The sequence below is a fragment of the Canis lupus genome, chromosome 37 (genome assembly GCF_048164855.1).
Source record: "Canis lupus baileyi chromosome 37, mCanLup2.hap1, whole genome shotgun sequence".
Classification (NCBI taxonomy): domain Eukaryota; kingdom Metazoa; phylum Chordata; class Mammalia; order Carnivora; family Canidae; genus Canis; species Canis lupus.
The window spans coordinates 1,876,070-1,899,865 of record NC_132874.1 but is presented as its reverse complement, the minus strand read 5'-3'; the positions used below and the strand labels follow the sequence as shown (position 1 = coordinate 1,899,865).

General features: G+C 45.4%; 1 protein-coding gene and 1 non-coding gene across 2 annotated transcripts; both read right to left on the bottom strand.

The window, feature by feature from the left end:
• Positions 1-20,702, bottom strand: POM121L2 (POM121 transmembrane nucleoporin like 2). Its single transcript, XM_072813690.1, is given in 9 exon segments — positions 1-103; positions 105-1,752; positions 1,755-1,898; positions 1,901-2,107; positions 2,110-2,527; positions 2,529-2,918; positions 2,921-3,373; positions 3,572-3,746; positions 20,461-20,702. Coding segments are annotated over 9 exon segments (3,780 nt in total).
• TRNAK-UUU (transfer RNA lysine (anticodon UUU)) lies at positions 18,030-18,102 on the bottom strand. The gene has a single exon. It is a non-coding gene; the product is annotated as a tRNA-Lys (tRNA).
• Positions 20,703-23,796: the final 3,094 nt, after the last annotated feature.

The window sequence follows — 23,796 nt, the reverse complement described above, 5'->3', positions numbered from 1 at the left end:
CTATTTCTTGTGTGCATGATGCCTTCGGGAATGCCCTTGCTCCCGATTCTTTGGGGGTTTTGATTTTGCACCAATGGAAAATGAAGAGGCTGATGATCTGAGGTCCTCTCCCAGGAGAACCCTGAGCAAGTGGAGAGGGCATCCCAAAGCCAAGGCTACTGTTAGTCTGTATTGGCCCAGGGACAGGCATGCTCTGAGCAAAGGGGGCCATGCAGGGGCCCCCAGACATAGTCTTTCTTGCAGAAATGCTGGCCCTCCCCACAACAAAAGGTGTGTTCTGGCTGGTCAGGCCTTGGGTGTTCTGGCTACAGCCTTTTCCAAAGGGTGTCATGGTACTAGTTGTCCCACTTGGCACTGCTCCAATGCTGAATGCTCCAGAGTTGGAGCTCATGTCTGGGGCACTGATCCCAATCTCCCCACAGTCCATAGGGGTCACCAATCCCCCAAAGGCAAAAGGTCGTGGGGCTGTGCTGCTGAACACTGAACCACAAGCCCCATTCTGGTGGGTCTGGTTGACAACTCCAATATCAGTTGTACTAGGTTGACCAAAGGGAAAACCTGCTAGAGTGCTGCCCAAATTTGGCAAGATGCTGGAAGGGATGTGAAAGGTGGAGGTTGAGGGTGTCAAACCCCCACAGGGTGACTGCGTGGTACTGCTGAAGGCTGGCTGAGCTGGAGTTAGGGTTGAGGTTGGGGACACCACTGCAGAGTTTCCAAAAATGAAAGAGCTACTGAAGCTTGGGTCCAGGGCTGGTTGGAGGGCTCCTGGCTTCTGTCCACCTGTAGCCCTGAATGCTGGCTAGGAGGTGGCTCCTGGGGAGAGTGGGAAAGATGGCCTCGAGCCTGACCCCAAGGAAACGGCAAATGCTAAGGTTGGACTGGAGATGCTGGATGATAATGAGGGCTGGTTTGTGGTGACCAGGGCTGAGGCTGAAAGAGGATCACCCACACCCCGAAAATTTGCAGTGCTTTTATTTGGGGATATCTGGACAGCACTGGTAAGAACCTGGCTAAAGATGGTGACTGTGTGTACGGTGGGAATGGTAGCACGCTGCTGTGGTGGGAAGATGAAGCTTGTGTCTGGAGAGAAGCTGGCTCTGAAGGCACAGGCAGCCCCAAGAAGTAAAGTGTGGCAAGTAGAAGGGATGGAGTAAGTGCTGTCCATGGTACTGGTACTGACACCAAAATCCAAAGGCTGTGTGAAAGAAGAGTCTTTGGATGTGCTGCCTGGGGTGGTGGCCATGACTACAGAAGTCGTCTTGACCAGGCTATGGAGCAGATGGGTAGAAGTGGGAGGAGCTGGAGGAGAGGTTTGCTTGAAAGAGAAGTGAGCTATCCTGGGCAGAGTTTTCAGAGGTCCTAGGCCACCAAAGATAGGCTTGAAGGTGGGAGCGAAGACAGCTGGAGTTGAAGATGCTGCAGCCACCACAGAAGTGCTGGAATATAAGGAGCCTCTGATCTTACTGTAGGGTGGGGGCCCCCAAACAGGGCTCGATGTGGGGCCAGCAGAAGTTGCAGCAGGACATGAAGATGCAGGAAAATGGGGAGCTGGGCTACTCACTCCAAACAAAGTACTTTGCACAGGAAGTGTTGGTGGTGGTGGTGGGGGGGGGGGCATGGGAGTCCTAGGAGAGGGAGATGAGGGCCATGTGGCATCAGTGACTGGACAGGTGGGAGAAACTGGGGTCAGCAAGATGAATGTGGCTGTGGGATGTGAGTCTGAAGAAGTGCCCAGCAGGGGCCCTGACTGGTGCAGGGGAAGCCATGTGAAGACAGCAGTCTCCAGACCTCCAGAGGTGAATGGGCTACACTGACATCCTCCCCAGGAGGCTCCTGCCTGTCTGCTAAGCTTTCCATCTGTGGATTTGTGCCCTGGGTTGGAGCTGTGCCTGCAAGAGCACGGGAAGAGACAGCGAAGGCTGAGCAGCAGACCAAGTGTCAGAGCCAGAGTGGGTGGTGCCCTCAGGCGTCTCCTCTCTGGCTGGATTGCTCCACTGGAGTCTACCTTTTTTCCCTAAGGCCACGTCCCCTTCAGGGTCTGCATCCCCTAGCTGGGCAGGTGGGGTCTGTGACAGCAGGTCCCCAGGGCTAGAGAAAAGCTGAGGCTCTGCAGACTTGGTTCCCCAGAAGCTGCTGGGAACTGGTCTGAGTACATCGGGACCAGAGAGTGAGAATGATGACCCTTGCCTTTCTTTTTTACAGGCCTTTCTGGTGGCTGCAGAGAGGCACTGGGAACACTTCTCTTCCAAGACTCAGAGAAAGCTCTAGAAGAGCTGTAGGAACTTGAGATTGCATTTCTCCTGGAGCCAAGGGGGCCACCTGTGCGTGTGCTGGCCAAGGAGTTCATGGAGGAGCAACTGGGCCTCTTGTTCAAGCTGTGCTCTGAGCTCCAGGAGTCGAGGCTTCTCTTCAGAGCCCCAGGCGTGGGCACAAAAGAAGTGAGGACTCCATTTTTCATCAGGGGCTTAAATGTGGATGGTCTGGCCTCGGGGACTCCTTCCCTTACCTGGCAAGCCCTGGGGACGCGGTGATTCTTCCAACCTGGCCCTCCCTTTCTTGCACTCTCTGAGGGCCCTCAGCACTGTCTCCTTGGCACATGGGTCTGGGGGCTTCTCCGAGGGTGAGGACCCTGCGGAGTCCCTCACCTCTGCTGGGGGGCTGGAGAGCAGCACTTTCGGCTTGGGAGGTGCTATCTTGATGGTCACCGGGCTGCACACGGCCCCGACGTGCCGCAGAGACCAGACAGTCCGCTGGAGGTAGCTCTCCCACCAGTCCGAGGGAAGGGGCCCCACAATGGAATCGTGGGCCCTCTCCATGGGAAAGCGCCTGCAAGACTCATTGGCCACCCACGCGGTGGGACTGGCAGGGTCGCAGTTTGGCCGCTTCCTTCCAGGTCTGTGCCGCAGGGCAGGGCAGGGCAGGCGCGATGGACTTGCCGAACCCGGTGGACCTGTTGAAGCGGCTGAGCCCGTCGGCGGTTCGGCGGCCTCCCGGTCTCGCCCGTGCGCACCTCTGGTGGCGACGACCGCGGGGACCCCAGCTTGCCCAGTAACTGGTCGGTTCCCGAGGTTTCTGGCTGACTCAGCCGGAGTCGGAGTGCGCCTTGTTCCGCGGACGGTTGAACCGGATCCCGGCGCAAGGAAAGTGCGCGGGTCTCGGGCGCTCGGCAGCCCCTTGGGGACCGGGGAGAGTGGCCGCCGCAGCTCCAGCAGCTCGCTGTGCGGTCCTGAGGCTTCAGCGCGGCGCCAGGCCTGTGCGCTCTCGGCGGCGGCGGCGGCGCGCGGGGGACCCGCCAGGAGGGAGCGCGCGGTCTCGCTGGTGCCCACAGCGCGGTCAGGGACTGTGCGGCCCGAGTCCCCGCGCCGTCCCCGAGCTGCAGTCGAGTTGCCGACGGGTCTCCAGCTCTGACTGCGGCCGCTCAGGGGTCCAGGCGTGCGGCCCCGGCACGGACGGGTCAGCCCGCAGGTTCCCCAGAGTCGGGGTGAGCCGTGAGGTCCCAGCCCCGCAGGGTGGGTGCTGGTGGCGCTCGGGGTGCGCAGGGCTGGAGAACAGACCCGGGGCTCCGAGCGGCCTGCAACCCTGGACACCGAATTCGGGGATCGAGCTGACGTTTCCCTCGCTTCTCCTTTCCTGCCGCCTCTACGTTTTCGTCTCCAGGGCGGATCATCCGCCGGGAGGACGAGCTCCGAATGCTACGACCTCCCGGCCCGGTCCAGGGTCTTCCCGAGGTCCGAATCCTGGTCACCCTCCAATTGCAGGCGGGACGACAGGAGGACCCTGGAGAGGGCCCCAGAGCCGGGTGGCTCCGGGCGCAGCGAGTCTAGGGCTCTGGCGGGCCCGGCTAGGAGCAGGTCAGGACCGGGAGACACGCGTGAAAGACTGGAGGGACGCCCTCCTCCCAGGGCCGGATAGGTTCCCTCTCGAGTCCTTCGTGACTGTCTGTGGATGAATCTACTCCTGGAGTCTGCCCTCGGGAAAGAAAGATTCTCCGTGTTCCATTAAGTTAAAAGTACAAAAAGTACAAAGTCTCCGAATAAAAGACCCGAGGTACAGCCATTTCTGGACAAAGGAAAGGGCAGAAGTCTTGTGCTTTCCCAGAGCCCAGGCCCGAGGCTGCTCTCACTCCTCTGCTGGGCGCCCAGAGGCCTGGGTCCTTCCAAATAGCGACTTTCGCAAGTGCTTTCCCGACGGTGTATGTGCCGCCAGCCTCTCTAGACTCCAACCCATCCTGAACCAGATGCCAGAGTCTCTTTTTCACAAAGTGACCTCAGGGTCAGCCCCAGGGCTCCCCAACCCCAGCGGATACTCGAGCCTCCATTACAGTTAACCCCGAAAGTTCCCTGGTGGCTTCCCCAGGAGGTAGAGAGAAGGGCGGTAGGACCCAGCACCAGGAGGTCAGCTGGGGGAGGGGAGCCCAGGGCTGGGACCGGGTAAAGACCCTGAGCCCGGGCTCTAATTAGTGTTCACTAGGCAGGCGAGGCAGGCAATGGGCCCTGGGAGAGCAGACAACCTGGGGGAAGATTCTGGCCACAGGACGAGAGTGGGTCCATGGGATGATTCTTTAAGAGAAAGTAAACATGGGCAGCCGGGGTGGCTCAGGTGTGGTCCTGGAGTCCTGCGCCACATCCGTTGGGCTCCCTGCATGGAGCCTGCTTGTGTCTCTGCCACTCTCTCACACACTCTCTCTCTCTCTGTCTCTCATGAATAAATAAAAAAAATCTTAAAAAAAAAAAGATTAACAGGAGAGAAGACATTCTCTTCTGTTTAAAAAAAAAGAGGAAGTAAACATGAGAATAGCCAACATGTTCAAAAAATGGGACCTAGTTAAATAAATTATAGAATAGCCATAAGATAGAATAACAAAGACAAGGCAGACCTTTATATATCAATGTTTGTCTATGTCCATGATACATAAGATTTCTTTTTAACCCCATATAATTTTTAAGGTTTTAAAATGTATTTATTCATAGGAGACACACAGAGAGAGGCAGAGGGAGAAGCAGGCTCCCTGCGGGGGGGCCCAGGGTGGGACTTGATCCCCAGACCTGGGATCACCAACTGAGCCAAGAGCAGACACTCAACTACTGAGCTACCCAAGTGCCCCTCATATAATTTTAAATTTGTGTGAAAATATAGCTACAGATTTTTAGATAGAGATGTGGTCACAGAAGAAAGGAGGATATTGACCAAGTCATTAACATCATGGTTATGCCCCGTTTGGTACTGGAGTAGGTTTGGAAGGAATTATTTTTGGTTTTCCCGCATTATTTCATATTTTCTACAAGATTATATCTCCTAAAAAAATCAAACTATTTCCATTTTTAAAAAGAAAGATTAAAAAGGGGAAAAGGTTGGTTGCAAAGAAGGTGTATTTGAACTCAATGTTTGGAGCCAGGAAACGAGAAGGAGGCATTGCAAGAGTTCAGGAATCCAGTCAATGAGACCTAAGTAGGGATGTGGACTTTGATCCTGGACAAAGCCTTGCTAAGGTGCAGGGAGAATGAGAAGCGATAACAGAAGATGACTTTGAGCATTCTTGTATGCATGATGCTTGACAATAGTAACACTGAGTTGGGGGTTCCTGCCAATAAGGAAACAGAGAGCATCAAAAATCTTGGTGTTCAAAGAAAAAAAATGATCAATTGGACTTCATTAAAATTAAAAACTACTCTGCCCAAGACACTGTTAAGAGAATAAACCACAGACTGAGAGAAAATACTTGCAAAACCTATCTGATATAGACCTGGTATCGAAAATATACATAAAACTACCAAAACTCAGCTCCCCCATGCTGGTGTGTTCTCTCTCTTTAATAAATAAATAAAATCTTTTTAAAAAATGGGCAAAGGATCTGAATAGGTAAGTCGCCATAGAAGATATGCATATGGAAAGATGCTCTACATCAAACATCATGAGGGAATTGCAAATCCAAGCATCAATGAGATACCACTATACACAGATTAGAATGGCTACAATCCAGATACCGGCGACACCAAAAGTTGGTGAACATGCAGAGCAAAAGGAACTTTCATTCATTGCTGAGGGAAATGCGAAATGGTACAGCCGCTTTGGAAGATGGTTTGGCAGTTTCTTATAAAATTAAACATAAAAAATAATAATAATAAATAAAATTAAACATAGCATTACCATGCCATCTGGCAATCACACTTCTAGGTATTTACTAAATGAGCTGAAAAGTTCTGTCCACACAAAAACCTGCACATGAATGTTTATGGAAGCTTTACTTAAAATTGCCAGGAATTGGAAGCAACCAAGAAATACTTCAAAATATGATAAACTCTGGCACACTCAGTACAGTGCCATATTATTCAGCACTAAACAGAAATGAGCTATCAAGTCATGTAAAGACCTGGAGGAACCTTAAATCTGTATTGCTACATGAACAAAACCAGTTTCAAGAGGCTACATACTCTGTGATTCCAACTACACGACAGTCTGGAAAACACAAAACTGTAGAGAGCAAATAGATAAGAGGTTTTGGGAAATGGGAAAATAGGTGGAGCACAGAGGATTTTATTCTATATGAAATGAGAATGGTGGATACATGACATTATGAATTTGGTAAAAAAGTATAGAATGTACAACAAAAAAGTGAACCCTAACGTAAACTATGGACTTTAATTAAATAGTAATGTATCAATATTGACTCATCAGTTGTGACAAATATCCCACACCAGTGCAAGATGTTGCTACGAGCAGAAACTAGGATTGGAAGTGGGGGGACTGGAGAGTATATGCAAACTTTCTGTACTTTCGGTTCAATTTTTCTGTAAATCTAAAATCGTTCATAAAAAAATAAAGTCTGCGGGCAGCCCCAGTGGCCCAGCGGTTTGGCGCAGCCTTCAGCCTGGGGTGTGATCCTGGAGACTGAGGATCGAGTCCTGTGTCAGGCTCCCTGCATGGAGCCTGCTTCTCTCCCTTTCCCTTTACCTGTGTCTCAGCCTCTCTGTCTTGAATAAATAAATGAAATCTTAAAAAAATAAAGTATGCTAATTTTAAAAATTGAAATAATTTTTCAATGCCTTGGAGCTTGGACTCCATGCCTCACTTCTCTTAAAATTGCACTTCTCTTAAAATTGCTCTGTGATGGGGTGCCTGAGTGGCACAGTAGTTGAGCATCTGCTTTTGGCTCAGGTTGTGATCCCAGGGTCCCCACAGGGGGAGCTTGCTTCTTCCTCTGCCTATGTCTCTGCCTCTCTTTCTGTGTCTCTCATGAATAAACGAATAAAATCTTTTTAAAAAGTTGCTCTGTGACTTGTACAATAGTGTCATAGTGTAAATCGCAAGTATGTCATTATTTTGTTATTTAAGTAAGTTAAGCACACATCCAGCACACTATCAGGTATGCAAGAAATTATGGCAATTTTTAACGGTCTTAGTCCACAACATTGACAAGCAGTTTAGTGTAGTTTAATTTACCCATCTGCCCTTCTGCATAACCTAGCCTCCCCCAGAATCTAGTGCTGGGGCCTTGGGGTGAACTCAGATTGCTTCTGAGAAGGCTGCCAGCAAATATGTTTTAAAGAACCAATTAAGGGTTGCTGTTACTGTGCCCACTACAATTGAGTGGCATGGCAGTGGAGGTAAGGAACGTGGAGGTAATGCACATGGTGGCTGGAAAATTATCTAAAGGCACAGGTTGCGGTGATGCTGGGTGGGCCCCGTAGAGAGAGACGGGGCGGGGTGCTGCCTAGGAAGATGACAGATGGTCTGTCAGGGCAGCTTCCAGAGGTGAGGATGGTAGAGACCCCAATGGCAGCCCTAGGGGAGAGGGAGGCTGAAAGTGGCCTGGGTGGGGGTGGGGAAGGAGTGCGGGATGGCTGGAGCATAAGGCAGATTCGGAGCAGGATAAAGCGGAAGGAGGCCAGACATAAAAGCAACGTGGAGGCAGGGAACGGGGTACAGCCATGCCCTCAGGCTCTGTCCTCTGACCCAAAGAGTCCTCTAAAAGAAGTGCCAGTTTCTGTATATAGAATGATGCTATTTACATTTTTAAAAAATTATATGTATTTTCAAAAAAAGTAAAATAAGCCAGTTTCTGCACTCAGGCCAGAAGAAACTGGTGGCTTCCTCTTCTTACCTCTTGGGACAGTACTGCTAGGAAGCCATGGTATTAGAAGACCAAAAAGGATCCCTAACAGCTGCAGGATAGTGGCTGCCACCCTGAGAGCTAAGACAACACAGGTGCCAGAGGCAGATCAGAAGCATCCAGCATCTGTAGAACATAAAATTTTGGAGGAAGGGAGCCAGATTCCTCAGGGTGGGTTGCTGGCCTGCTGTGCTGTGATTTCTCAGGTCTCTGATGAGGTTGGTTGGGGAAACAACCCCAGAAACTGGAAGAAGCAGTTGCTACTGGAACGTACTGTTGCTGCCAGAGTGAGAGCGTGCAGTCAGGATGATGGGATGGTGTGTGCAACAGGAACGGGGAACCAGCAGGATGGAGGACGTCCCAGTCCTCTAGCCTCCTCTAGAGCTCCCACTGGCACAGCCCAACTATAGGAGTACAGGATGGTTTGCAGTCCCATCTCCGGCTTTACAGAGCAGACTAAAGAAGTGTTAAAACACCATTAATATCAAGTTCAGAAACACCCGAATGACATATCTCTTGACACATAAATATGTGGCACATCTCTAAAGAACTGCAAAAGAACGATAAACCTAAAATAGCAATGACTCTGGATAGAAAGAAAAGATGAAAATGAGGAGAAAGATATCTGAGGCTCTAAGGCTGTTGGCAGTGTTTGATTTTGTAAGCCATACTGGGCAAATCTGTATGTTCGTTTTACTTTTTTTTATTTTTTTTTTAAGATTTAATTTATTTACTCATGAGACACACAGGAAGGCAGAGACATAGGCAGAGGGAGAAGCAGGCTCCATGCAGGGAGCCTGATGTGGGAACTAGATCCTGGGACTCCAGGATCACAACCTGGACCAAGGTAGATGTTCATCCGCTAAGCCACCAAGGCGTCCCTGTTTTACTTCTTGATATTGCATTTTTGAATAGTGTATGGTTTTATGCATTCAGATTTTCACAGTGAAATATACTGTATCATATTAAATCTTATGTTGTTGAAAACAATTAAAATGTTGCAAAAAATTTTAAATCTTAAGTCATCTTTTGCATACCAACTAATATAGGTACTGGAGATTCTAACAAAATTTGGAGGTTAGCTCATTGAAAGAAAAAACTTACAGCATTTCAGATTGCTTTTTAAAAAAAAAAAAACTCAGAAATATAAACCCACTCTAAATGTTTTGCTTTCATGGCAGTGTATGGAGGGGAAAAAATTCCCTGGGAAGCTGCAGTAAGGCCCATGTAAGCTCAAAGTTGTGTGTGGAAATCTGTCAGCTGAGTGAAGTTCTTAACTGCCTAATCTCCCCTAACCTCGTCTTGTAGCCCTGCCTGCAGCCCAGGGGGATCCAGTACTCCATGCACCTGCACCACTGCTGGTGAAAAAAGGGCATGTGTGCCCAGGTGTTAAGTTTGCGATTTTAATTAATGCTTATATTAAATTTGCTAGGAGGACGCAGCATCTGGAAAGCAATTCATGGCTCTTCTGGAAACAGCTGAGCAATCTGCTCTCTGCAGAAGCACGTTTGCTGAGGATGACAAGTCACACCGGAGCCCAGCTTTCTCTATAAGTGGGGCGTGTGGTCTGGGGCTCCCCACACCTCGAAGGGGAGCACCCGCCTACATTTATGTGTAGCGGGAACCTCCTTTGGTGAGTATTCTTCAGAGCCTTCTGCTCTCAAAATTTGATGGTGGTTAAAAGATTCTTGAAAGCTTTTCTTATTCTTACTTACAGCCAGCTTCCAGCTTCCGGAGTTTAGAAGGGACTCGTGTTTGGCTTACTGCTTTTGCTGCAGTCATCTTGAAATTCTTAATACTTTTTCATGAGAGGCCTTGTGCTTTCATCCTGCACTGGCGCTGCCGATGGGTTAGGCAACACAACCCTCATTGATTCGCTCCTTTCCCAAATTAACGTACTTTATCCTCACATTTTTCTCTTCTAGTCTTTATTCTGTACCCATTTATTTCTTATTTAAGGCATTTTGCATACTTTCCAGATATTTTACATATTTTCTTTATGCTTTTTACAACAATTTGTGTGCAGAGTTCTTTCCCTTTTCCCTGTAACTAGATCTCTAACATCCCTTAAGTGCTTTAGCTTTTCCCTAATTTCACAAGTAGCTGTGTGCAACTTCTATTCTTCTTCCTCCTAATAGCCTTAAAAAATTTTTTTACACATAATTCTTCAAATTCTAGCATTCTCCTTTTTGGTCAAGCTGTATCATCTTTGAACATCTCTCCCATTACTACAGAGTCTTTCTTTCTTTCTTTCTTTCTTTCTTTCTTTCTTTCTTTCTTTCTTTCTTTCTTTCTTTCTTTCTTCTTTCTTTCTTCCTTTTTAAAGATTTTATTTATTTATTCATGAAAGACACAGAGAGAGGCAGAGGGAGAAGCAGGCTCCCTGCAGGGAGCCCATTGTGGGACTCCATCCCAGGACCCGGGGATCACTGCTGGAGCTGAAGGCTGATGCTCAACCACTGAGCCACTCAGGCGTCCCTACAGTGTCTATTTCTTATTTTACACTTTTCCTTCACTGATTTACACATTTCATTTTCTCTTTCTTCATCCTCACTCCTCCTCCTCAATTCCTTCCTTTCCCTCTTTGTGTTCATCCTCATATTAAATGTTTTATATTACTTTTTAATCCTTGTGTGTTAAGCAAGATTTCCAGTTTTATTTTAATAATGCTTTTAAGGGATCCCTGGGTGGCGCAGCGGTTTGGCGCCTGCCTTTGGCCCAGGGTGCGATCCTGGAGACCCCAGATCAAATCCCACATCGGGCTCCCGGTGCATGGAGCCTGCTTCTCCCTCTGCCTGTGTCTCTGCCTCTCTCTCTCTCTCTCTCTGTCTCTGTGACTATCATAAATAAATTAAAAAATAATAATAATGCTTTTAATTATTCTTTAATTTTTTATATATTTATATTATTTAAAAATATATTTTTACTATATATATGTATATGTAATTTATATTATTTTAAAATATTTTGCTATATATACAAGTATATGTATATATGTATACAGATGTATATTTATGTATACATATATAAATGTATATATATATGTGTGTGTCTAGAAATTCAGGTATTCTTTTTAAATCCTATATCTTTACTCTTTGCCTCTTTGCTTAATTTGTTTTTGTTTTTGATACTTCTCCTAAGTGTTTCAGACCATCATAATGCAAACATTGTGCTGTCGTACACACCCTATTTTCATATTGTTTTGTTACTTTACCTGCTTCATCATAAGCTTGTCTTTGGAGGATAAGTCAGAACAAATGGGGTGTGGAGAGAGAAAGAGAGACAGAGACAGAGAGATTTTAAGAAATTGACTCACCCAGTTGTGGGGATCGGCAAGTCCCAATCCTGCAGGGCAGGCCACTGAGCTAAAGACCCAGGGAAGAGCTGATATTACAATCCTGGTCCAAAGCCAGTCTGGGGCAGAATTTATTTACTGTTTTGATGACACCTACCACATTGTATAGAGGGCATTCTGATTTGCTCAAAATTACTGATTTCAATATTAATCTCATCTTAAAGATATCTTCATATAATATCCAGACAGGTTTGAGTTTTGTTTTGTTTCAAGATTTTATTTACTTATTCATGACAGACACAGAGAAAGAGAGGCAGAGACACAGGCAAAGGGAGAAGTAGGCTCCCACGTCAACTGAAAGAATATTTCCAATTGCTCTTTTATCGGACACTCTTTTTATTGGATGGAAGACATTTTACAATTCTGGGAACTTCAGACTGGTGAATGAGTTTGAGAATTGCCCACTGGGAGACAGCATGATTTCAAAGATGGCTGGGCCCAAATTAGAGGGCGATATGAAAGATCTACACAGTGGCTTTGGGGCTTATAACCTAATGAGTAAAATTCAGCAATGAGAAGCAAGTATAAGCTCTGTAGCAGAGGATGGTTTTTGATCCACCGACCTCTGGGTTATGGGCCCAGCACGCTTCCACTGCGCCACTCTGCTTGCTGTCCCAGTTTTCCTATCTATTCTGTTAATGATGAAGATCAATCACCTTTTCTGTGTTGAGAAAATTCTTTTTTTTTTTTTTTTTTTTTTTTTCCGAATGTTTTCCTTTCTGATAGCTTTTGCCACCCTCCTTTCTTCCATGTGTCAGAGATCCGCTCTTTCACCACCAGGTGGCCGAGGGCCGTCTCTTCCGGGCTGCGCTTTTCCAACCTGCCAAACAATGTCCAAGCTCGGGAAACTATTCTTTTTGTCCTTAATTTTGTTTATTCTTCTGGAGCTGCTCTTTGCTCAGAGAGCCGAGGAACAGCGCGCCGAGCAAAACTCCGGCGGAATCTGGAAGTCGTGGAGCCGACCCTGCTACTACCATCAATCAGAGAAGAAGCGTGTTGACCACCTCCCATGTTTCCTCCTTAAAAGTCTCATGGACCACCATTTGGATAAAATATATATATATATACGATTATTTTTATTTGCTTGCAAGGGCACAGATTTTCACAAGGACGATGCTCCTGAATAGAAGGAATAAACCCAATTTATTGCTCAAATGATGATATGGTGGCCACAATTTCAGTTGGATCTCGTTTGGAACCGTTGTGACAGGCACACACACAGAAATTAAAAAATGTTAAGCTAATAAAGATATAAGCTTCCGTTTCCTGTGGCTTTTATCAGAGAGCAGAACTTGTTAGGACTTCTCGGAACACTAGACCTCGTGTGTCGCTGCCTCTGTGTTAGGTCCCAGGGCCCGTCTGGACAGCTGTACACCTCTCATCTTTACAAATGTCAAATTTTGCATGATGTGCAATAATGAATTCACTCATTCACAAGGCTGGGCCATGTTACTCCATTTCAGCGTCCGCAATTAAACGGAAGGAGCAGCCTCTGCAACGTTTTCCCTCTGGGGAGTGGTGAGCGCAGCGGCCAGCACAGCTTCAGCCTTTCTCGGATTCCCAGCAGCGCGCAAAGCCCTCCCGGGGCAGAGCCGGGGCGGGCACACGCACTGCACAGCTCAGGCGGCCGGGGTGGGGCGGGGTGGGGCGGGGCGTGGGGGGGGGCGCCCCTGGGGGGGCGCCCCTTCCCGGGGCGGAGCCCGGGCACAGGCAGCCTTCCCCGGGCAGAGCTGGGGCGCGCACCCCTTGCCCACCCAGCTGCTGCAGCTCAGGCCGCAGCCTGGGGAACCGGGCAGCTCCCCAAGACCAGCGTCCCTTGGCGGAAACAGACGAAGAAACACTGCTAGTCACCTCTGGGCCGATTTCGGATTTCCCTTGCTTCCAAGGAGGCTCTCATTTCAAATGGCCTTTAAATTTGGGCCTTCTTAAGGCAGTCCAGGTGGGATGGAGCTTCTGTTTAGCGAAGATTTCCTCGGGCCAAGACCAGGACAAGGATGGCCTTGAATTCAGATTTGTTTTCCCAGACTTGAGGTGAAAAAGGAGGGAGTCCAGAGACCGGAACCAGACCACGGACAGCTTGTTCCTCTTGAAGTAGAAACAGATGGACCTAGGCAGGGAAAGATACGGGAAAGGCTCGGAGCCAGGCTCCCATCAATCTCTGGGCTCCCATAAATCCCAAGGACACTGAGAGGCCCCAGAGTCAGGCTCCTACTCATCCCAAGGAAACAGAGATAAAGCAGCAAAGACAGAAAAACAAAACCAAAAACAACCACCAGGCTCCCTAGCTCCGAAATGCTAGGGAGTATCTCCCTTTGATGATTAGCAGTAATCACAAAAACTCACCAGACCCCAAAGCAGCCATATGTCAATCACTCAGGACAGCACAAAGAAATCTCAAGGCCATGGGCTCCTTGGTTAGGTTCTCAATAAAAGGCTAACCCAAAAAAGCCTTCAGTGGCAGCCTTGTTGGGACCCCTTTTACTCCTGAGAGCTTTCTCTGTACCTGCTTAATAAACTTCTATGGCTTTCTTCACTATCCAAGATCCATTCTTCGACTCCGTGAGAAGAACCAACCGGTCCTGCATCACTCTTAAGCCTCCAGGGAAACTCTGGATCCAAGTAAAGTGAACTTTAATTACTCCTTTCAGGCTTTTACCCTCCTAGGTCTTTTTTGTTCCAAGGAGATGCTGCCATCTTCAAAAGCATTCTCCCAAAAAGCAGTTTTCTTTCATACTTTTCTGACTGCAACTTGGAGTCAGAAATACATTTAAAATCACAATTCCATGCAGTATGCAAACAAATCTGTATCTATATAGAGAATATATCTAACTGAATCTGTCTCTATCTAGAGAGAGAGAAAAAAACCGAACACCACCAAACAATACTTTACCACTTGGGGTTTCTTCTGATATTTTCTATTCCCATTAGATTCTATTTCATTTATTAAAATACCAGTCTTGATCTTTTTTTAAAAAAATATATTGATTTTATGCTCAGGTCATGATTCCTGGATTCTAGGATGGAGTCCTGCATCAGGGTCACGGATGGAGCCTGCTTCTCCCTCAATCAATGCCTATATCTCTGCATCTCTCTGTGTGTCTCTCATGAATACTTAAAAAAAGAAAAGAAAAGAAAAGAAAAGAAATCCTCTCTGATTCAGCTTTTTCCACATCTATCCTACACATGTGAGGTGGTTTCTTTTCCCCTTCACCTGCTGAAGAATTCTTGCACCCAACATACTGGATTCTCTACTTGGAGAATTCTTACCTCTTGTCTCTATAGAATTACTCCTGCCCTGGCCTTTGGTCATATGGCAGGACCAATGAATCCAAAGGCTTTAGATAGATGCCCTCCTTTCTCTGTGAATACCTCGAAGATATTTGTATATTAAGTTTCCCTTCCATTTTTCCTAGGATGAGTAATTGTTACCTTCCATTGCTATGTATGTGTATAGTTCAATTGTTCCCTGTCATTTTGTTGTATGTGTAATTTTTTTGTGTGTAACTACTACTGCAACCAAGTTACAAAGCTATTGCTTTACCCACAAAGATCTCTCTCCTGCTTTCTCTCCACCCACCACTCCCCATCGTCCTTAACTCCTGTAACCACAAATCTGTTTCTCATCCCTCTAATGTCATTTTGAGGATGATATATACGAGAGATAAAAAAAAGTATGCGACCTTTGAAGATTGGCTTTTTTCATTTAGCACAATGCCCTTGAGATCCATCTAAATTGTTGCATACATTGGTAGTTCGTTCTTTTTTTTTTTTTTTTTTTTAACTGTTGAGTTGTATTCCATGGAATAGATGTGTACCACCATTGGTTTAACCAATCACCTGCTGAGAAACCCATTTGTTATTTCTAGGTTTAGGCTATTACAAATAAAGCTTCTCTGAAAAATAATGTATGGTATTTGTGTAGACCTAAGTTTTCATTATTCCTAGGATAAATGCCTGAGAGTGGAATTGCTGGATTGTATAGTAAGTGTCATGTGTCACTTCTTTAAGAAACTGCCAAACTGCTTTCCCAAGTGGCTTCACCATTTCCCAAATGCCATCAGCCATGCGTGACAGATGCAGTTTCTCTGCATCCTTGCCAGCCATAGGCAATGTCAATCAAATAAAATTTGTTATTTTAACTCTTCTAACAGACGTGCAGTGATACTTCACCATGATCTTAATTCATACTTCCTAAATGACTAGTGATATTGAACATCTTTTCATGTGCCATTTGTATATCCTCTTTGGTGAAATGTCTTTTCATGTCTTCTGCCGATTTTTTAATTCATTGTTGTTTCAGTGTTGTGTTTGAGAGTTCTTTATATATTCTAGATATGAGTCTTTGCCAGATATGTGGTTTGCAAACATTTTCTCCCATCTGTAACTGACCTTTTAATCCTCTTAAGAGAGTACTTTGCAGAGCAACAGCTTTTAGTTTTGATGAAATTCAATTAGTCAAATTTGTCTTTTATGTTTGTGTTTTTGGTGTCATGTCTAAGACTCTCCAAGCCTGAAGTCCTCCAATATTATTTTTTTCTAAAACTTTTATAGTGGGATCCCTGGGTGGCGCAGCGGTTTAGCGCCTGACTTTGGTCCAGGGCGCCTGCCTTTGGCCCAGGGCGCGATTGAGTCCTACGTTGGGCCCTCGGTGCATGGGGCCTGCTTCTCCCTCTGCCTGTGTCTCTGCCTCTGTGTGTGTGTGACTATCATAAATAAATAAAAATTAAAAAATAAAACTTTTATAGTTTAATGTTTTACAGTAAATCTATCATTTCCAGTTAATTTTTAATGAAGTGTAGGTTTAGGTTGAGGTCATGCTTTTTTTGCCTATGGATATCAAATTTCTCCACCACCATTTTTTTTAAAAGACTAAGACTTTCATCTCTTCACTAAATTCCTTTTGTACTTCTGTTAAATATAACTTGGCTGTATTTGTATGTGATGATTTATGGTTTCTTTATACTGTTTCTTTGACTTATATGCCTATCCCTCTGCCAGTAATGCACAATCTTTACTACTGTGGCTGTAAAATAAGTCTTGAAATAATAAGAGTGATTTCTTCCACTTTGTATCTCTTTTTCTCAAAATTGTTTTAGTTATTCTAAATCATTTGACTTTCCATAGAAATTTTAAAGTAGTCATGTTTGTATCTAAAAAAAAAAAAAAACTCACCTGGATTTTTATAAGAATTATGTTAAACTGGGGATCCCTGGGTGGCGCAGTGGTTTGGCGCCTGCCTTTGGCCCAGGGCGTGATCCTGGAAACCTGGAATCGAATCCCACATCGGGCTCCCGGTGCATGGAGCCTGCTTCTCCCTCTGCCTGTGTCTCTGCCTCTCTCTCTCTCTCTCTGTGTGACTATCATAAATTAAAAAAAAAAAAAGAATTGTGTTAAACCTGTATCTAATTTTGAGAAGACTTGACATCTCTTAGGCTTCCAATCAGTGAACACAGAATATCGCTCTATTTATTTAGGTCTTGGATTTCTTTCATCAGCATTTTGTAGTTTTGTATTTTCCAGCATGTACATGTTCTGGTAGATTGGCATCTACGTTATTTTTTAAGCTATGTAAATGATACTGTATTTTTTTTTCTGAGGCCTACATGTTTATTGCTAGTGTATAGAAATAAAATTGCTTTTTGTATTTTGATCTTGTATTCTGAGACTTTGCTGAACATATGTATTAGTTCTAGGAGGTTTTTGTTTTAGGTTCCTTGGGATTTTTCTAGGTGAGCCATCTTCAAATGGAATGGAAAGTACAATCCCTAGGCAGAGAGGGAGGGGAAATGTGTATTTCTAGAGAAAGATACAATCCACTGAGCAATCAACTGCACACATCAGCTCACAATTGGCCAAAATAGTGGAAATGAATGACAAAGTGTCCCTGTGTTTCTGGGTAGGATGAATATTTCACCTAAGACCAAACTGCAGTATATGTCATGTAACTCCATACTAATGACATAGCTAGGGCTTGGCAGAGAGCTCTCCCCATCTGCCAGGTAGCTCAGTTGCAAAGGATTGCAAATCTAAAGGGCCTGGGTTTTGATACAGTGAACACTTCACTCAATAAATCTGGTTTCTAGTTCCTTTTCTAAAACTCCCTAGTCTAGAAGGATAGCTTTCCTATACACCATGGACTGTAAGTCTTTTGTACTGTATTCCTGGGGAAATCTCTATTAAAAAGTGCTAAAAAAAAAAAAAGTGCTAAAGTTGGGGCGCCTGGGTGGCTCAGTGGTTGAGCATCTGCCTTTGGCTCAAATCATGATCCCTGGGTCCTGGGATGGAGTCCTGCATCAGGCTCCCCTCAGGAAGCCTGCTGCTTCTCCCTCTGCTTATGCCTCTTTCTGTGTCTCTCGTGAATAAATGAATAAAAATCTTTTAAAAAAATAAGTGCTAAAGTCATCTTCTGCTTGGAATAGAGTAGTAAATCCTAGCTACTGGTTAAGGTTGATGGTAACTGACTTTTTGGTATTCTCTCACTCTAAACAGGTAAAAGTCAAACTCAAACTTCCTTCTTTGAAGGAAGCTGAGGACTCCCAGATCTAGGGAAGGTAAAGACCATGCTGCCTGGACAGGGACTTGAACCCTGGGCCCTCAGATTAAAAGTCTGATGCTCTGCCAACTGAGCTACCCAGGCTCAAGCTAAAAAGCCTTCTCCATATCTACAAAAAGGATCAAGCTTACTAGTGTGATCACTACATTCTTGCATTCATTCAGGAAAGGCAACCCAGCAGGTGTAACCTCTATAATCAATTCACCCAGCACTTGTTTATGTTTTCTGTAGGTAGGTAGAGTTTAAGTGGCATCAAGAAAACAATCCTTATTTGAGTACAGTTGTAAAAAGGGAAAATAAAAGAAACCAACTGATTGCTCCCAATAAATATTTATGGAATGCTTAGCAAAATCTGCCAGCTTTTATTTACTGGGCACCAAGAAATAACCAAAAAGGACAGAAAGAGAAACAAAGAAACAATAAAATATAAATAAATAAATAAATAAAAAACCAAGAAAAGTGAAAGGGAACCAATGAAGAACAATGGTAAGAATCTGCCAATTTGGTAACATCTACCCATTTTTTTCTCCGTTCAAGAAAAAAGGTGAGTCATTAAAAAGGAAGGGAAATGTCTGGTGACTATGGATGGCCCTACATTGTCCAGTTCACTGGTGTTCTTGGCTCCTATAAAGAATTTTGACAACTTGGTATCCCTTTTAACATTGTTTGAGTGGACATGCAGCATTTTTCATCATATCTTTAAATTCTTTTTTTTTTTTTTAAGATTTTGTTTATTTATCCATGAGAGACACAGAGAGAGAGGCAGAGACATAGATACGGGAGAGCAGGCTCCCACAGGGAGCCAGTTGCAGAACTCAATCCCAGGACCCAGGGATCAAGGCCTGAGCTGAAGGCAGATGCTCAACCACTGAGCCAACCAGGTGTCCCTTGTCATATCTTCAAATTCTTCTGAAGGTATTGTGACTTATATCACAGGAATCTAAAAAGTTTAGTAATTTAATACTTAGCAATATCCCTTGAGAACTAGAGGGAGGGAGAGAGACACAGAGAGACCCCTTCTTTAACCTTCTGTGGAAGATTTTACAATGATCCTTTATCTCCTTGAATTTGTTATTTCCATTCCATGTCTCCCATAGAATTTTATCCCAATACCATCATTTTTTATTTAGTCTTTCTTGATTCTCCTATGGACTTCTAGGCACCAAATACAGGTATAAACATTGAAATCTGCAGTTATTTCCTGTGATCCCAAATCTGTGTTAAAAATACTTCCCTGCTGGGGCACCTAGGTGACTAAATAGGTTAAGTGTCTGCCTTCAGCTCAGGCTCAGGTCATGATCCAGGGGTCCTGGGGTCAAGTCTCAGGGTGGGGCTCCTGCTCAGCGGGGTGCTTGCTTTCCCCTCTCCCTCGGCTCCTCCCCCACCCTCAGCTCCTGTGCTTTCTCTCTAAAATAAATAAAATGGTGGGTTTTTTTGTTGTTGTTTTGTTTTGCTTTGTTTTTGTTTTTTTGTTTTTTGTTTTAGTATATGTGCTGCCGAAATGAGCACTAAAATGGTTATTTTTTTAAATGGTTATTTTTTTAAAAAATAAATACCTCTGTGGATTGGGTTAGATTTGCATCTACTTGTAGTGCAAAATAATAGATAATTTGAAGACACCCCCCAAAAAAATAAATTAAAAAATTTGAAGACCCCCTTTGCTGGAAGATGTAATGGATGTGGATGTACAATTTGTTATGCTCCCCCTCCTTCCCCAACGAAATCCTGTAAGAGAGCACCTCAACTGAAGGAGGCATCTCTGACTCAGTATCTCCAGTTGTTCCCATTTTTTAGTAGATGTGCTGCCAAAGCGAGCACGCTCTCCAATTGTTCCCACACTGGGAATCCGCAAGGAGGGTAGTTCCGCACCCAGGACAGGGAGCCTCAGGCAAACGGGTGTTTGCAGAAATGCCTTCATTTACTACGCATAAGGATGAGATTTTTCCGAGGGGGGCGGGGGGGACATGGGATTTGGAGCTGTCCTTCCCTGGCAGACTGATTCCCAGAAGAATTTTGGAAAGGCTTTTCCTTAGGAAAGGTTAACCATGAAAGATCTAGAAATAGACTCAGTTAAGCTGTTTGCATACAGTTGAGCTGGAGTTGCGGTAAAACTCGCAGGAGAGGATGGCTCGGACTCGGTGACAGCTGGACCCCGCTGCTCCCCGCTGCGGGCAGATGCGTCCTCGCCAACCTTCAATCCCAGGATCGCAGTGAGTTTTTCCAATATGAAAATGGTTTCATTTCTTTCCCCCTAATCCATCTTTTTCCTTCGTCCTTCCTCGCTCATTCCTCGCTTTTCTTGGCTTTAAACCCGGTCCCCTGAAGAGCCAGGTGGTTCCGGCAGCCTCTCCGCGCTCCCGCCTGCGGGATCCGCCCCAGTGCAGCCCTGGAACCCGCTTTCCCGACCCTCGGGGCGCGCCCCAAGGACCCGCGCGCCCTCACCCCCGCCGGCCCTGCGGCCCCGGGCCACGGATGTCGCCTCGGATCCCACCGAAAACCGCCAAGACGCTTTTCTTTGCCTTCCAGAATCCGATTCCGATTGGGTAAGTGTGGATCGGGTCTGACAGGGACCAGGGCTTGCTGTGCTTGCACACAGGTTGTTTCCCGGCGGGTCTGCGGGCCAGGCTCCGGGCGGTCTGTCTGTCCCGCGGGCTGTGCGGCCGGAGCGCTCGGGACCGTGACATTCCCGCCGTGTCACGTCCTCCTGCTTTTCCACTTCGCAGGGGTGGCTGCCTTGGAATTCCTCCGCCTTTTTCCAGTGACCAGCCCCCTCCTTGTTCTTTAGATCTCAGTCCGGACGTTACCCCGACCTCCTCCTGAAAGCTTCTGCTGACTCAAAACTGGTTTTTGAAGTTCCTGGAATACACCCAGGATTTCTGAGATTATTTCAAGTTTATTAATAGCACTTATTACGTGCTATATTATAATTTTCTTGTAAATTCCTTCCCTAAACGTTAGCATGCTCAGGGGTCAATCCTTAAACACCACGCATATGCAAATGTCTCTTTTCATCTTGACCTGCTCCTTCAAACTCCACAGTCACTGATGCAACTGCTTTCGCCACAGGTATTTTATTTTATTTATTTTATTTTATTTTATTTTATTTTATTTTATTTTATTTTAGATTGTATTTATTTATTTGACACAGAGAGAGCACAAGCAGGGGGAGCAGCAGGGGCAGAGGGAGAAGCAGGCTCCCCACTGAGCAGGTAGCACTATGTGGGGCTTGATCCCAAGACACTGGGATCATGACCTGAGCTGAAGGCACACACTTAACCTACTGAGCACCCCTCCACAGGTATTTTATACATAACATTGTCAAAAACGGAACTCCTGCTCTTTCCCCCACCCCAAAGGAGCTCCTCACCCATCCTCCCCATCTCAACAAGCAGCTGCTCCAGCCGTGCAGTTGTCTGTGGATTCTCCCTCCCCCTGGGATCCTAGATCCCATCCATCAGCCTCGCCCTTGAAGTGTATCCATTATCCATTATCCAACCTTTTCTTAACTATTTTCGTTGCCCTCACACTAGACATCTACCATCACCTCTTGCAATTTTTGCAATAGACTCTTCACTGTGTTTCTATTTCTCTTTTCTGTCTATTTTCTAAATACAGAATTAGTGCAAAACTCTCCAAGGGCTCCCCTCTGATGCCAATATAAAAGCCAAAGTGTTTCTAGTGACTTGCACAGCCATCGCCTGCCCTATCCTCTCCCTGCATCCCTCTTCTCCAGCCACACAGCCTCCTGCTCATCCTTAGACAGTCAGCACAAGTCAGGCCTGCCCCAGCCTCAGGGCCTTTGCAGTCCCTGTGTGCTCTGCCTGGAAACACTTTTGTTTCTCCAAATAGGTTCCTCATTTCTTCCTGTCCTTTAGGATTATGTCAAATACCACCTTCTTGGGACACCTGGGTGGCTCCAGAGGTTGACCATCTGCCTTTGGCTCAGGGTGTGATCCTGTCCCGGGATCAAGTCCCACATGGGGCTCCTTGCAGGGAGCCTGCTTCTCCCTCTGCCTATGTCTGCTTTTCTCTCTCTGTATCTCTCATGAATAAATAAATAAAATCTTAAAAAAAAAACAAAAACAAGTATCACCTTCTCAGAGAAATCTTACCTGTTCAGCAAATTTAAATTTTTTTTAAAAAAGTATTTATTTATTTATTCATGAGAGACACACAGAGAGAGGCAGAGACATAGGCAGAGGGAGAAGCAGGCTCCCAACAGGGAGCCTGATGCAGGACTTGATCCCAGGACCCCAGGATCATGACCTGAGCCAAAGGCAGATACTCAACTACTGAGCCACCCAGGTGCCCCAGCAACTTTAAAATTTCAAAACACTTTTTAAGAAGTCATCCCTATTATCTTCCTCCTTTATTTTTTATTAGTACTTATACCATATATTTTAAAATTCATTTGTCTGAATTTCCCATTAGAAAGCAAAAATCCATGAAGACAGAGATGTTTGAACAAAACTATTGTCCCTGTATCTAAGGGAATATGTGTCATACAGCAGCTACTCGTTAACAGTTTGTTAAGTAAATGTTGAATGAATGGCCTACCAGCTACATAGGAAGCGCTCAGTAAACAAGTCTTCTGCAGGAGGATGGGTAAAAATTTCAGGAGCTTAACCCCGAAAGGGGACAGGAATGGTCTTTTCGTAGGTCAAGTGTTCTAGATTCTGTGTATACAGCTCCTGGTCACGTGTATAAATCTGAGTTACTAACTGTGAATCTTATGCCTAATTCTGTGGTCTGCCAAGCTAGTCAGTGTTTGAGGAGGTATCAAAGCTTGTGGTGGGACTTAGCACTTGATGTTCCTAGTCCCACCTGCTGGGCCACACGTGTTAACCTCTGTCATCATTAGTCCTTCCCCTTTCCAGACCTGTAGCTGCCCAGGAATAAAGCCTGACTCGTGAGCCACTGGTGCCAAAGGATGAGGATATAATGCACAGGGTTCCAAGGAATGGGATTCTGTTCTTAAGAGGATGCACATTCCTGGAAGGCTTCTGAATATTGCTCTAATAAGAGATTTTACTTATTTAGTTGTTTAGTATTTTTGAAATAGTAAAGCAATCACAAGTTCAAAATAATTATACAGTGACATTTCCCTTATCACCTACCTACCTACCTGGTTCCTACTTTGTTCTGCTGTTCTTAAATTTGTACCTATCCTTCTGGAATTTCCTTTCCACTTTCACCTATATATATTCCTTGGTTCTGGGCCTTGCTTTTGATACTTCACTATATGTTGGAAATCTTTACATGATACAGAGGAAGCTTCCTTGTTTGTTCTGTTTTATTTTCTTATTGTGAAATAGAATACACAGAGAGGTAAATAAAATCTACATTGTCAGGTTAACAAGTAATTATAAAGCGAACATCTAACCGTCACTCAAGACTGATCAGGGAGTTGCTGGCAATCAGGAAATTGTGTGTCTCTTTCCTGTATGATTTCTGCCCCCCCCCCCATGTTCTCCTTATGCTCCCAGGAAAATTCAGTTTTCCTGACTTTTACAGTAACTGTGTATTTACATTCTTGATATATTTCACCATGTACATATATATATATCCCTAAACAATATAACCTAATTTTGTTTGGTTTTGAAACTTATATAAGCATAATCCTACTAAATGCTTCCTTTGTGTCTTCCTTTCACAAAATTATGTTTGTAAGGTTCATCAGTGTTGTTTTCTGTAGTTCTGACCTGTTGTCAATTGCTGAATAGTATTCCACACCGTTTATCCAAGTTAGTGCAAATGTGCATTCCACTTGTTTTCAAC